The following is a 13,133-nucleotide window of genomic DNA, read 5'->3' as shown; positions in this document are numbered from 1 at the left end:
TGCCATCTATAATCTCGCCCTTCATTAAGCAAGGGCGAAACTATACACACGAAGCGATACACGATATTTTTCGCGACAGTCTCGGCGACGCACGATATTTTGCGCGACAGTCGCGGCGACGCACGATATTTTGCGCGACAGTCGCGGCGACGCACGATATATTTAACACGATATATCGCTTTTAGGGCTACCTATACAAGGGCTATATATCGTATTAAATATATCGTGCGTCGCCGATAAACGTACATTTGATGATAGCAAAATCGCGTGGAATAACGATTTTAAATATAACACTGGGTTCCCGAGCTTGAGTTATTAGTTGTTCGATTCTACGGTTCAACGTGCATTACGTGCTTTTTGTTTAAATCATATTAGACATGCATATTAGACATGCACACTCGTAACAGTGTGAACTTTATCTGAATATAATTATATAATCATCATTTATAATATATCTGGAACCATGTTAAGCAATATGAAACAAACGTTGTGTGCCCTTCAAAAGCGTTTTAGTTAGCCAATATAAATATTATAAAATTGTTGCTTGCACTGTACATGTATGCAGTTTTATTTATGCAGATAATTTTTTTGATAAAGCATTATAAAAGGTATTTTAAAGGTAAAACAATACCAGCAACAAAAATACTGTCTAATTAAAGTATCTATAGACTGGACATTTATGTCACTCGTCAATAATTTGGATAACCTATAAATGATGATTACACATGTGCTTAAAAGAAATCTTCTGGTTTCATATTGATTTCTTACTTGACGTTAAACGTTATCTACAAATTTGCAATCCTATTGGATGGGATACAGATTATAATGATATATTATCTTAAACTTGACAGACATTTTACCCCATTGTTCAAATTTCTGAATAGAGTTAAACATATATCCTTGTCAAATATATCAAAATTATTATGAAAAGTAATTAATTTGTACTCAGTTTACTAATTTTAAAATAATATTTTATAAGTGTGTCGAGGGCAGGCATATTGATAATAAATGGTTTAACATTACGGTAAAACCGTTTAAAAACGCGACAGTCGACAGGCAATATTATTACAGCGATATTTGAACAGTACAAATATCGTGCGTCGCCGCGACTGTCGCGCAAAAGATCGTGCGTCGCTTCATGTTTCGTACGTCGCCCTTTAAACGCAACACTAGACACACGAAGCGTTACACGATATATTTCGCATGGCGCGATATTTTCGCGACAGTCACGGCGACGCATGATATTTTTCGCGACAGTCGTGGCGACGCACAATATTTTGCGCGACAGTCGCGGCGACGCACGATATATTTAACGGTATATCGCCTTTTGGGCTACCTACACAAGGGCGATATATCGTGTTAAATATATCGTGCGTCGCCACGACTGTCGCGCAAAATATCGTGTATCGCTTCGTGTGTCTAGTGTCGCCCTTGATGAAAGAAGGGCGAGATTATAAATGGCACTATCCGGATTCCGTACATTAGGCCAACTTAACTTAATAATTTGATTAACTTAAGATATTTTATTCAAACTTAAACAGTTATTTAAACTTTTTTATAACTTCTACTTACAATTTAAAAAGTTTTTGTTCCATTAGTCATTCTTCTTTTGAGAACACACACGTGATCAAGAATCTCATTAACACATACGTTCGCCTTTTGTTTGAAGTATCAAAGAAATTTCTGCATATATGTTATAATAAAAAGATTTGATGAAATAAACGTCCAATAGGGACGGGGATATTTCCACTGAACATGTGTATATGATGTATTTGTGTATATTTTTTCCTGAATAAACATCTATATATATGATGCGATGTGTGCGCACAGTACTTATGTAAGATCTCATGCAACATTTAATGTAAATCGGGAGAAAGAGACAGTATTTTTTATGGCAAAAATGAAAGTGTTGTGTTTACACTTGTGCATTCATCTGCTTAAATTTGCCATGTATGTGGATTTCTAATGAAGAGGACTAATACAATGTATTGAATATGGATAAATTGTGATTATTTTAGTTGAAGTAAAATTTTTGAAATACATTTATTTTCAACATTTATTTGTCTTTATTTAAAATGATAGCAATGGTACTTAATCTAAGTACTTGGAGCGCACGAGTGCAACGTTATCATAGAGTATTGTCCTTAATGTAAACAAAATCGTCGACAATAGGTCCCTATTATGATAGGTCACTGTGCAATATTACCCTGTACTTTCAGAACACTTAATTCAAACTGTTAAAGTTTGCTCTGCTTTATCTGCAAACTAATTTTAAATGAAAATGTTGCGTTACTGAAAGGTTTCTGTTTTTAAACATCGTTAATTAACACACAAAAACACACTAATAAATAAAGTTATGAGTCATTAAAAGTGGTACAGCGATGTTTTTTCTTGTTTATAAAGTACGGGAAAACGGCACTTTTCCAATAAGGAAACAACTGCAAAATTCCAAATGGCTGTAAAAAAAATCTCCATTGCAGGTTTAAAAAAAGTAATATTAGACAGCACAGGCTAATTTGTACAACACGTCACGCACACGCATTAAGCTAAGTGTTCCCAGAACGCAGCTCAAGTAATCAATATACTTAACTTCTGACTCAACCACTTAACAGGTTTACAAGTATTCAACTTAGAACCCCTTTAAAATGCCCGTAAGGGCACATCTTATGTCCAAATTTTCGTCGACAGATGCTGCATTCCCAGGGCTTGTACTTGGTGTGAATGTTTATATTTGCGCCAGGAGAATATGCTTGAGCCCAAATGACTTATTGCAATATGTACACTGGAACTCTTTCTTACCAGTCTGAGTTATTTGGTTGCGATGAAACTTTGCGCACTCGACGAAGGCTTTCCCGCACAGGGCACACTTGAAGCACTTCTCTGTGTTTTCGCAGCGAGGCCGTGTGGCAAAGGAATGTGAATGTTATTGTACAAAACAAGTATTAACTGTAGTAAATGTGGATTAATGATATAGGCATAATCAGCTGCATCATCCATAATGCTACAATAATTGTGCATTATAAATAAAATTGTTTTACAGTAAAATTTACGGTTTTGACATAATTTTTTGTCATAGACCAAAACCATAAAATTAACTTTAAAATCATCATTAATTTTTGTTGATTTCGTGGATTGACTATTCTAAGTATTTGAGATCCCAACAAATAAAAGGTAACTGCCAACTCAACAAAAGCTTTACCAGACTAGCGGAAAGTGTAGTCCCAGATAAGCATGATTGCTTAGGCTGATTTGCGTTGACACTTTACACACGCAAGTATTAAGCCCCGTTTTCCAAAAGCAGGACTCAATTACAAAACATATATTATATTATCAGCAGTATTCTTCTGATAGAATGCACAATCTACCAACCAAAATAATAAATAAAGACCCGTTGAGATCAGTACAAACTGCCTCATGATGCTATTTTTATTGCTCAATAGTATTATTGATGCTGCAGCTGATTATATGCCTTTGTATTAAATCACCATTGACTACAAACAAAGTATAATCCAGGTGTATCGAGTCATCAGACAAAGTATAGTCCATGTGTATCAAGTCAATAGACATAATATATTCCATGGGTATTTAGTATTCAGACGGAGTATATTGCAGGTGTATCAAATCAACAGAGTGTATTCCATGGATATCAAGTCAACAGACCGAGTATACTCCATGTGTATCAAGTCAACAGACGGAGTATATTCCATGAGTGTGAAGTCAACTGGCAGAGTATATTCCATATGTATTAAGACAACATACAGAGTATACTCCATATGTATCAAGTCAACCGACAGAGTAAAGTCCATGTGTATCAAGCTAACAGACAGAGTATATTCCATGTGTATCGAGTCAACAGAAAGAGTATTTTCCATGTGTATCAAGTCAACATACGGAGTATATTCCATGTGTGTCAAGTCAACAGACCGAGTATAGTCCATGTGTGTCAAGTCAACAGACGGAGTATATTCCATGTGTTCAAGTCACAAACGAAGTATATTCAATGGATATCAAGTCTCCAGACAGAGTATATTCCATGTGTTTCAAGTCAACAGACAGAGTATATTCCATGGATATCAAGTCAACAGACCAAGTATATTCAACGTGTATCAAGTCAACAGACAGAGTATATTCCACGTGTGTCAAGACAACAGACGGAGTATATTCCACGTGTGTCAAGTCAACAGACAGAGTATATTCCGTGTATACAAAGTCATCAGAGAGAGTATATTCCATGGATATCAAGTCAACAGACTGAGTATATGTCATTTGTGTCAGTTCAACAGACAGAATATATTCCATGTGTGTCAAGTCAACAAACCGAGTATATTCCATGTGTATCAAGTCAACAGACGGAGTATATGCCATGTGTGTCAGTTCAACATACAGAATATATTCCATGTAGGTCAAGTCAACAGACCGAGTATATTCCGTGTTTTTCAAGTCAACATGTGAAGTTTATTTCATGTGTATCAAGTCAACATACCGAGTATATTCCGTGTGTGTCAAGTCATCCGACAGAGTATATTCCATATGTATCAAGTTAACAGACAGTATATATGACGTATGTGGCACGTCATCAGACAGAGTATATTTCATGTGTATCAAGTCAACATACCGAGTATATTCCATGTGTATCAAGTCAACATACCGAGACTATTCCATGGATATCAAGTCAACATACCAAGTACATTCTACGTGTATCAAGTCAACAGACAGAGTATATTCCATGGATATCAAGTCAACAGACCGTACATATTCCATGTGTGTCAAGTCAACAGACGGAGTATATACCATGGATATCAAGTCAACAGACGGACTATATTCCATTAGTATCAAATCAACAGACAGAGTTTATTCCACGTGTGTCAAGTCAACAGACGGATTGTATACGTAACCATGGATATCGAGTAAACAGATGGAATATATTCGACGTGTATCAAGTCAACATACCGAGTATATACCATTGGTATCAAGGCAACAGACGGAGTATTTTCCTTGTGTGTCAATTCGAGAGATGGAGTATATTACATGTGTATCAAGTCAACAGACAGAGTATATCCCATGGATATCAAGTCAACAGACTGAGTATATTCAATGTGTGTCAAGTCAACAGACTGATTACATGTCATGTGTCAAGTCAAATGACAGAGTATATTCCATGAATATCAAGTCAACAGATGGAATATATTCCATGTGTATCAAGTCAACAGACGAAGTATATTACATGTGTCTCAAGTCAACAGACGGAGTATATTCCACGTGTGTCAAGTCAACAGACATTGTATAGTCCATTCAAACAGATATTCTAATATGGTATGCTTGAATGACTAAACAATGTTTCATGGAAAATAATATGTGTATGAAGCGTAAGAGTAAATTCGATGACGAGTTATTAATTGGAAAAAACTGGTCTACCAACAGACAGACCGACCGACCAACTGACTGACCGAATGACAGACCGACCGACGTCAGCAAGACAATATACCCCCTTTCCTTGGAAGGGGGCATAATTAAAAACTTTTCTAAATAGATTCAAATGTTTAAGATTTAATTTCCATCCCTAAGATACGGTTTAGCAGCAAACAGCATAAAGCATGAAGAGGCTTCTTGTCGGCTGTTCTGGTTTTATGCTGAATGCATTTTGATTTTGGTCCTGCGTGGGAAAGTGATTAGTTTTAAGAATTTTTACTAGCAAGACCAGCCTGGGAAATCACTCGTGCATAAAAAGCAGACATAGGATGTGTCCAGGCATATATGAGTCATTCGCCAGCTCATGATCCTCTAGGTGGCTGATTTACTGCTTCCTCTCTCCAAACACCTGCACAAACGTAGAATATAGTTGAGCTTTGCTTAGTATAACACTCGGATTAATGCATATGTTTAGTGTTGTCCCAGATAAGCCTCTGCAGTCTGCACAGGGACAACACTTTCCGCCTAGATTGGATTGGATATTCATTTAGAAGAGACTTCTTTACAACAAACACTTCCATAAAATCATAACGTGTCATCCCTGATAATTATGTGCCGACTATGTGCACAGTATTATCAGGGTCAACACTTCACTTTTCGATTAAACTCGATTTTCGCTATGAAGAGACAGAAAAAAATCAATTTAAGTGGAAAGTGTTGTCCCTGATAAGTCTGTGCAGACTGCACAGGCTTATCTGAGACAACACTTAACGCACATGCATATAGCCTCGTTTTCCAATTGTGAGGTTACAAGGGGATATCAATAATATTTCATGTAAATATGGCAACATACTTAAACAACAATATATCCCCACTTATTATGCTAATATTTATCTAGTAACTATGATCAAATCAAAATTGATGATATCTTTATAAAAAAGGACAAAAATAAATTTTGTTAGGACAATCCTCCATAGAGAAAGCACCTCACTACAACAACACAAATGTGCAAAAATGTGCATTGCCCTGAGAATTTTAAATCTTAAAAGTGCGCCTAAATTACAATTCTTTATTAGACATAAACCAAATATTGTTTATCCATCCAAAGCCTAAAATGTCTAGCCAACCTTTTGCACATATTCCATGTTTAATTATTCTAACCATAAATGGGCACATGTCACAGGTGTAGGCTATCTTGTCGTATATTCTCAGGTGACATCGGAAATTTTACAGGTCAGAAAACGTTTCTTGGCAGATACAGCATGTGTATACCCTGGAATTGAATTTGACAACAATATGCCGTGTTCTGTGAAAACAGGGCTTAAAGCATGTGCGTAAAGTGTCGTTCAAAATTATCCTGTGCAGTCTGCAAAGTCTAATTAGGGACAACACTTTCCTCTTTTAGTTATTTTTTTGTTTAAAAGAAGACTCTTCTTGACAAGAAACCAGTAAAAGACTGCACAGCTAATCTGAGAAGAAACTTAATGCACGTGCATCAAACCGCCCCCCCTTTTCCCAGAACGAGGCCCATTTATATTGATCAATGACAAAATGTCAATTTCCTTTATCTAGAGAAACAAACATTAATATTTAAAATTACTTATCTGTCTATTAACAACATTCAGAGATTCTCATTGAAAACCAGAATGGTATAACAGGTAAAACTCTTCCCTTAAAACAACAAAGGCAGGCGCTAAACTTGAGTATAAGTAAAGCTTATATCAGAATCGTGTTAACTTCTTCACATTGATCACACATAAAAAACTAAAATATTCTATTTATTGAATAAGTGCCCGAGTTCACAGGCACATAAATCTGCAACAAATACCTAGACACACAAAATAACGTCTTGCAATTCCACATGGTATAATCAACAATCTCAGATGTTGTATTGTGATTCACAGAAACCTGTTCATGACACAACGTACAAATGTGCCATGATGTAATTATCTGTGTAAGTCTGTGATATCTGCTATCTGCTATTTGCACTAACCATGCATATTCACACAAGAGGGCCCTGATGACCCTGAAGCGCTCATCTATTGTAGAAACCTTATCCTTCTGGTTTTGACCCACTTGACCCAGATTCAAACAATTGCCTTGGTTGTGTCAATATTTACATTCTAACCCAATTTCATCAAGACTGATTCATTAATGTCGCCTCTAGCATGGTAAGATTTTTTTTTTATAGATTTGACCTAGTGACCTTATTTTGGTATGCACATGATCCAGATTGAAACTCCGCCTTGAAATTGTCAAGATTAGCTTTCTGACCAAGTTAAATTGAGATTGAGTCATAAGTGTGAAATATAGAGTTTTAACAAGGCTTTTCTAAGATTGGACACGTTGACCAAGTTTTTGAGCATACGTTACATTTTCATCTAAAAATTCTGATATTTAAATACGGATGGCAAAATTATTTGAATATTCGATTTAATATTTGCCATTGGGATATTAAAAATGTTGTAGTGTTATGAAAACCAAATCATTTTCCATTTAATTTTCTTTTTATTAAACTAACAGTGTTTCACCAAATACTACAAGTAATTTGAATTGCCCATAGCATACGCTTTCACTTTTACGACTTGGATATAGAATACACAGCTTGGTGTCAGATGTCAGTAATAACCAAATAACATCTGATAGTAATAAACATTTACAGTTAAGTGGTGATTAAAATTTTCCGTTTTAGACTTGCAAATACACTGCCAATCCAACAGTATACATCACGCACGCAGTCATTTTTTATTAGCAATTTTGCCAACTTTGATATATTTATTAATGTTTATCTAAGTTTGTTGTTTATGCGTAGCTAGCTTGTTTAAGATTTTTGACAATATGAACAAGTCAACCGGGTCTGGCAATTCATTTAAAATAAGAAAGCAACAATTGTAATAAAAAAATATATTTATGAGTTATACTACCATATTTCAAATTTGGTAATACAATACAAAAAATAGTGTCTCTTATGTACAAAGTAGTTATTACCGCTAAGCAATATTGAAGTGAATGTAAATGTGAAAATTCAATTTTTGATTCTGGTAATCCATTCCACTTGCCACTCCTTGAAAACTACAAGGTGAATGTGAAATTGAATTGAACATTTTTAAGCAGCATAATAATTGCAAAATTAACAAACACAGTGTAAATATATTATCTTGAGTTTTGTGTAACAGACATTTAATTAAGTGTTTATAAAAGGTTTATTTCATAAACAGCCATAATTAAATAAGTGTGAATCATAAATTAACTTGGAACAGTGTTGCACACGTTTAATATGGGCAAACAACAACAATTCTTAGGTGGAATACTGTTATAACTTGAGTTAAAACAGTGTTCCCCAAATAAAAAGCAAATAACTCTGTTTTTAGTGGGAAACTGTTCTAACTTCAATAATGGTTAATATCTCTTTTATCATATCTTGTAGTGAAGATATATTTAATACAGTATTTCAAAATAAGATTATTTTAAGAAAACAAATATTATGGCATATCTTTAGAAGCAACATTATACCAAAGATTTTTCTTCTTCTTAAAAACCTTAAAAAATCGAGTTGGAAAATTGTTGTGCTGAATAGGCGATATCGTGAAAGGTAACGACCAATAACACGTTTGACATACATTAAATACATGTAAATTTACATAAAAAATAATATCTAAAAACAGCAATGGAAGAAATCTGTACACAACATCAATTGTTACTCTATGAAACAAAACATTTCTTGAAAATGTAAAACGTTCTCTCCTCATTTGCATCCTATTATTAATTTTACTTTGCATAACAATCACATAAACATATTTAAGAGCATCACAAATGAAAACAAGTAAGTTACATATATACATATTCCTCATTTCCAAGACATAGATCAAAATCATAAAAATACACGGATTATATACTATTCAAATGAAAAATAATCATCAGAGCGATTCAATTGATTCCTTGGAACAGATGGTAGCTTACTTTTAAAGTGCGTGACAACATAATAAATCATCCAGGGAGAATTATACAATTAAAAATAACACCTAATAAGATATCCTTGATGTCATGATTTTTTTTATGAAAGTAATTTTTTTAAACTTATTTATGATCTTACATTATTGGGGAACAAAATAAATCATCCAGGTGAATCATGAGATGAAACAGAACACTTAAAACAAATGTGGTGTTGCGTAGCATTCATGTTGCAAGTACATTTTCCAAAATGTATGTACATAATCTTGTGAATCAAAACTATTTAACTTTAAACACAAGGATGTTGTCACAATCTTTTTGACCCACAATGATGGATGATGAGCTCCTATTGTAGCAGACAGACATTGGGTCAAACAGTCCATCACTCCAGGTAACAAGATGTGCCATCTTCTTCTTGCCTTCACCATCCAGCTGTAGGATAATGTGCGAGAAATGTCCACAGACCAGCACCTGTCCCTGAGCTGTCACATGTATACCACGCGGCCATACTAATTCTAGGTCGTTGAAGGTGCAGATGACTGTACCATCTCTGGCCAGGGTGATGACCTTGCCCTGTGCAGAGTTTGTGACAAATATCTTGTCACCTGACGGACTCATTGCACACATATTTACTGTAAAAAGAGATTGGAATCAATGTGGCTAATTATTTACAGGATCATTATTTTAATTAAAACAAGGTAACATCTTATTCATGCCAGCTATTTATTTTAATTAATAGAGTATGATATTTCTTACAATGAACGAATGATTATTTACTGAAACCCCATGACGTACTCATCAATATCATTTTCTAAGTAAGTAAATGTACTCACTGACATAGTCAGTGCTTGCTAACATTAATACTGTTATGGAATTATTAAAGATATTCTCTAAAACCAATACCAACTCATAAACAGTAGAAAATAAGTCAAGACAACACTTGGCAAAGGAAGGACATTTGTTGAGTAGGTTTCATTTTCATAGGGTAAAAGTATTATTTCTATTATTTGAAAAAATAACTATCTGCAATATGCAAAAGTTACTTAACAATTTGACTTTTATGCAAATATGTAAACAGCATATTAAAATTTCAAAATTCCTTATAATTATATCAAAATATACCCAGATATACCCAACATAATATTACCTACGAAATCGTCTGATGTATCCTCATACAGCTTATTTAGCAGGTCTCCACTCATTGAATACTTGTAAAGTGCAGTACCAGAGGTGAGATACAGGTCTTGCTGATTATTAGCAATACCATGACATGGATGTTTAAATTTTAGCTTCCTGCCCTTAACCAGTCGCCCATCATTAATCGAGACAAACTGAGCCCCATGTGTCTTATTGCCAACCACAGAAACAGCTACTTCACTTGGTGTGATAATACACATGTCCATTGGACAAGCATTAAAATCACAATTTCCCACCACCTGGTATTGATGATCTAGTAGCTTGACTCTTTTATTACCATGATCTGCAACAAGGATCTGATCATTTGAGAGAACACAGATGGCACTTATATCAATTCTCTTCGTTGTATCACTTGGTATCTTCACATCATATTCTGACTGTCCTTGCACAGTCAATACCTTGTTTGGGGCACCAGGCAGAGGTACAGCCTGAGTACATACCACAATCCTGCCCAGACCTGACAATTTAGACAAGTGCTCTTGAAAATCACTGTCAACATGGAATGTCAGTGAACTTTCTACCTGAACGAAGTTCTCTTTCAGATATGTTTCAGACTGATTAATTTTTTCCAGACATTTTTTACTTGCAATAAACGAGAGTTCTGCTTTACCCTTATCAACAATGTCATGTATTGTGTCTCTGAGTCGTGTCAGTTCATTTTTAAGCTTGCTGCAATTGTCCACATTAGTGTTGACCGAAGCTTTTAGACTCGTCATCTTATCTTCTAGCTCTTTCAATGTTGTCTTCTCAATCTCGTCTAAAATTGTATTTATTTTCTGGCGTGTTTGACCTATTTCATGTAATTGTTTGTTGTACAAAACCTGCAAAGACTGCATATTGGTGTCCCAATAATTCTGAAGTTTTTTTAGTTCTACAAGAACAGTTCGAATCTTTCTTGATAGTTGCTGCAAGTCTAGCAAAGGTCCTTTAACTGACTCAGATATAAGCACTACTTTAGCACATTGTCTGAAATGAAACCATACATCAATATTTTTATGTGGTCTAAATGAGCATGAAATAAAAATATGTAAACACTTTATCAGATCTATCCTGTTTTCAAAATGCTCTTTTCAGGGATAATAGTGTTACCTATGGAATGTAATAATTTAGTTTCAATTTATAATTTCAATAAACACTTTGCAAAAATTGATCTAAATAATGATAGATTGAATGGTCTTTTTATGAAAACAAATGAACCTTGCTCTGTCAAAAAGGGGTTTAATGCATGTGCCTAAAGTGTTGTTCCAAATATTTTCGGTCGAAATTTGATTTTTGCTAAGAAGAGACTTTCTTGAAAAAAATAGCATAAAAGCGAAATGTGTAGTCCCTGATTCTCTGCACAGGCTAATCAGGGACGACACTTTATGCACGAGCATTAAACCCCTTTTTCACACAACATGGACCAATTATATTTGAAAGCACATACATGTGCTAATTACCTGTGATTGAGGAAAGCACAATTAGTGCAGCACAGCTGATTGTGGTCATTACAAAACATCTCTAGCCGTTTGTCTTCATGGTCACATTTCTGAATGAAATCCTCTACTTCCTTGCACACTGGCCACTTACTTGTGTCTCCCCTTCCATATGTCACATGTTTTCCAAACAACTGACCATGCAAGTTAATGCATTTTGCACAATAAAATTTTAGACAGTTATCGCAGTAAAACTCGGCCCACTGGTCAATTTTGTGCTCTTGACACGGTGAACAGCAAAAGTCTGTAAATGAATCAGAGCCTTTACCCACATTTGACTGAGAAAACAATGCCATCTTTTCACTTTATTATAAATATTCTTAAGACATCTGTGCCCATTAAATTACACCCCTTCAACTGGTGGCTTAAATCATCTAATCTATTACTGTTTAATGATACACATTTGTGTTATCAGTACTTGAACTCATGTACCAGTACGCATAATCAAATCATATGAGTAGGATGTTATCATACAAAATCAAAGTCTGTACGATCATTCAGAAACCTGCAGTCAAAATTAAAGCACTTTAAAGCATTTTAAGGTAAAAAAGTGAAATTCAAGCAATATTTGAAGAACAATTTTTTTTTAAGTGTATGTAAGGTATAAAATAAACAATTATAATGTTCATAAAATATATATTTGAAAAGACATTTGCTAAAATTATATCAGTTAACAGTTTAACTAGAGTAAAGACGTCTTGATTTTCCATTTACATGATTAAACTGATTTTTACATTGAAACAGTTTTCAACAAAACCACTTGGTATATGATACGCCCAATACTGTTGTTCTTTTTCAACCTGACCACTTATATGAAAGCACGTTGGGTATCTCCTTACGTTGATGGGAGCAATCTTATACAATAAATTTAGCTGAAAGCTAGCACAAAAATACACTTTTTAACAGTGTGAATTTAACTTACAGGGGATATACTGATGCATGACCGATCCTGAAAATATAACACGGTCGAACAAAAAGAGTAAATCGATATTACACCACTATGTGAACTGTATAACTCAATTAAGGGATCCACTTTTGATTTAAATATGCTTCTACATGTTGCTGCAATTACTACCACTGTGTTTGTCAAACATGCATCAA

At 34.6% G+C, this 13,133-nt stretch overlaps 2 protein-coding genes across 5 annotated transcripts in view; one reads left to right on the top strand and one right to left on the bottom strand.

Moving 5' to 3' along the window:
• LOC127847672 (E3 ubiquitin-protein ligase TRIM33-like) overlaps positions 1-13,133 on the top strand; it is a 414,404-nt gene that overhangs the window by 193,935 nt on the left and 207,336 nt on the right. The window lies entirely within an intron of this gene.
• LOC127847675 (uncharacterized) lies at positions 7,903-12,412 on the bottom strand. The gene is made up of 3 exons (XM_052379739.1): positions 11,997-12,412; positions 10,508-11,523; positions 7,903-9,992 (listed from the first exon to the last, which is right to left on the bottom strand). The coding sequence occupies exons 1-3, from the start codon at positions 12,326-12,328 to the stop codon at positions 9,640-9,642; spliced, it is 1,701 nt and encodes a 566-aa protein (XP_052235699.1). The 5' UTR covers positions 12,329-12,412; the 3' UTR covers positions 7,903-9,639.

This window comes from Dreissena polymorpha, chromosome 10 (genome assembly GCF_020536995.1).
Source record: "Dreissena polymorpha isolate Duluth1 chromosome 10, UMN_Dpol_1.0, whole genome shotgun sequence".
Classification (NCBI taxonomy): domain Eukaryota; kingdom Metazoa; phylum Mollusca; class Bivalvia; order Myida; family Dreissenidae; genus Dreissena; species Dreissena polymorpha.
The sequence above is the reverse complement of the archived record's forward strand: the minus strand, read 5'-3'. Positions and strand labels throughout refer to the sequence as shown.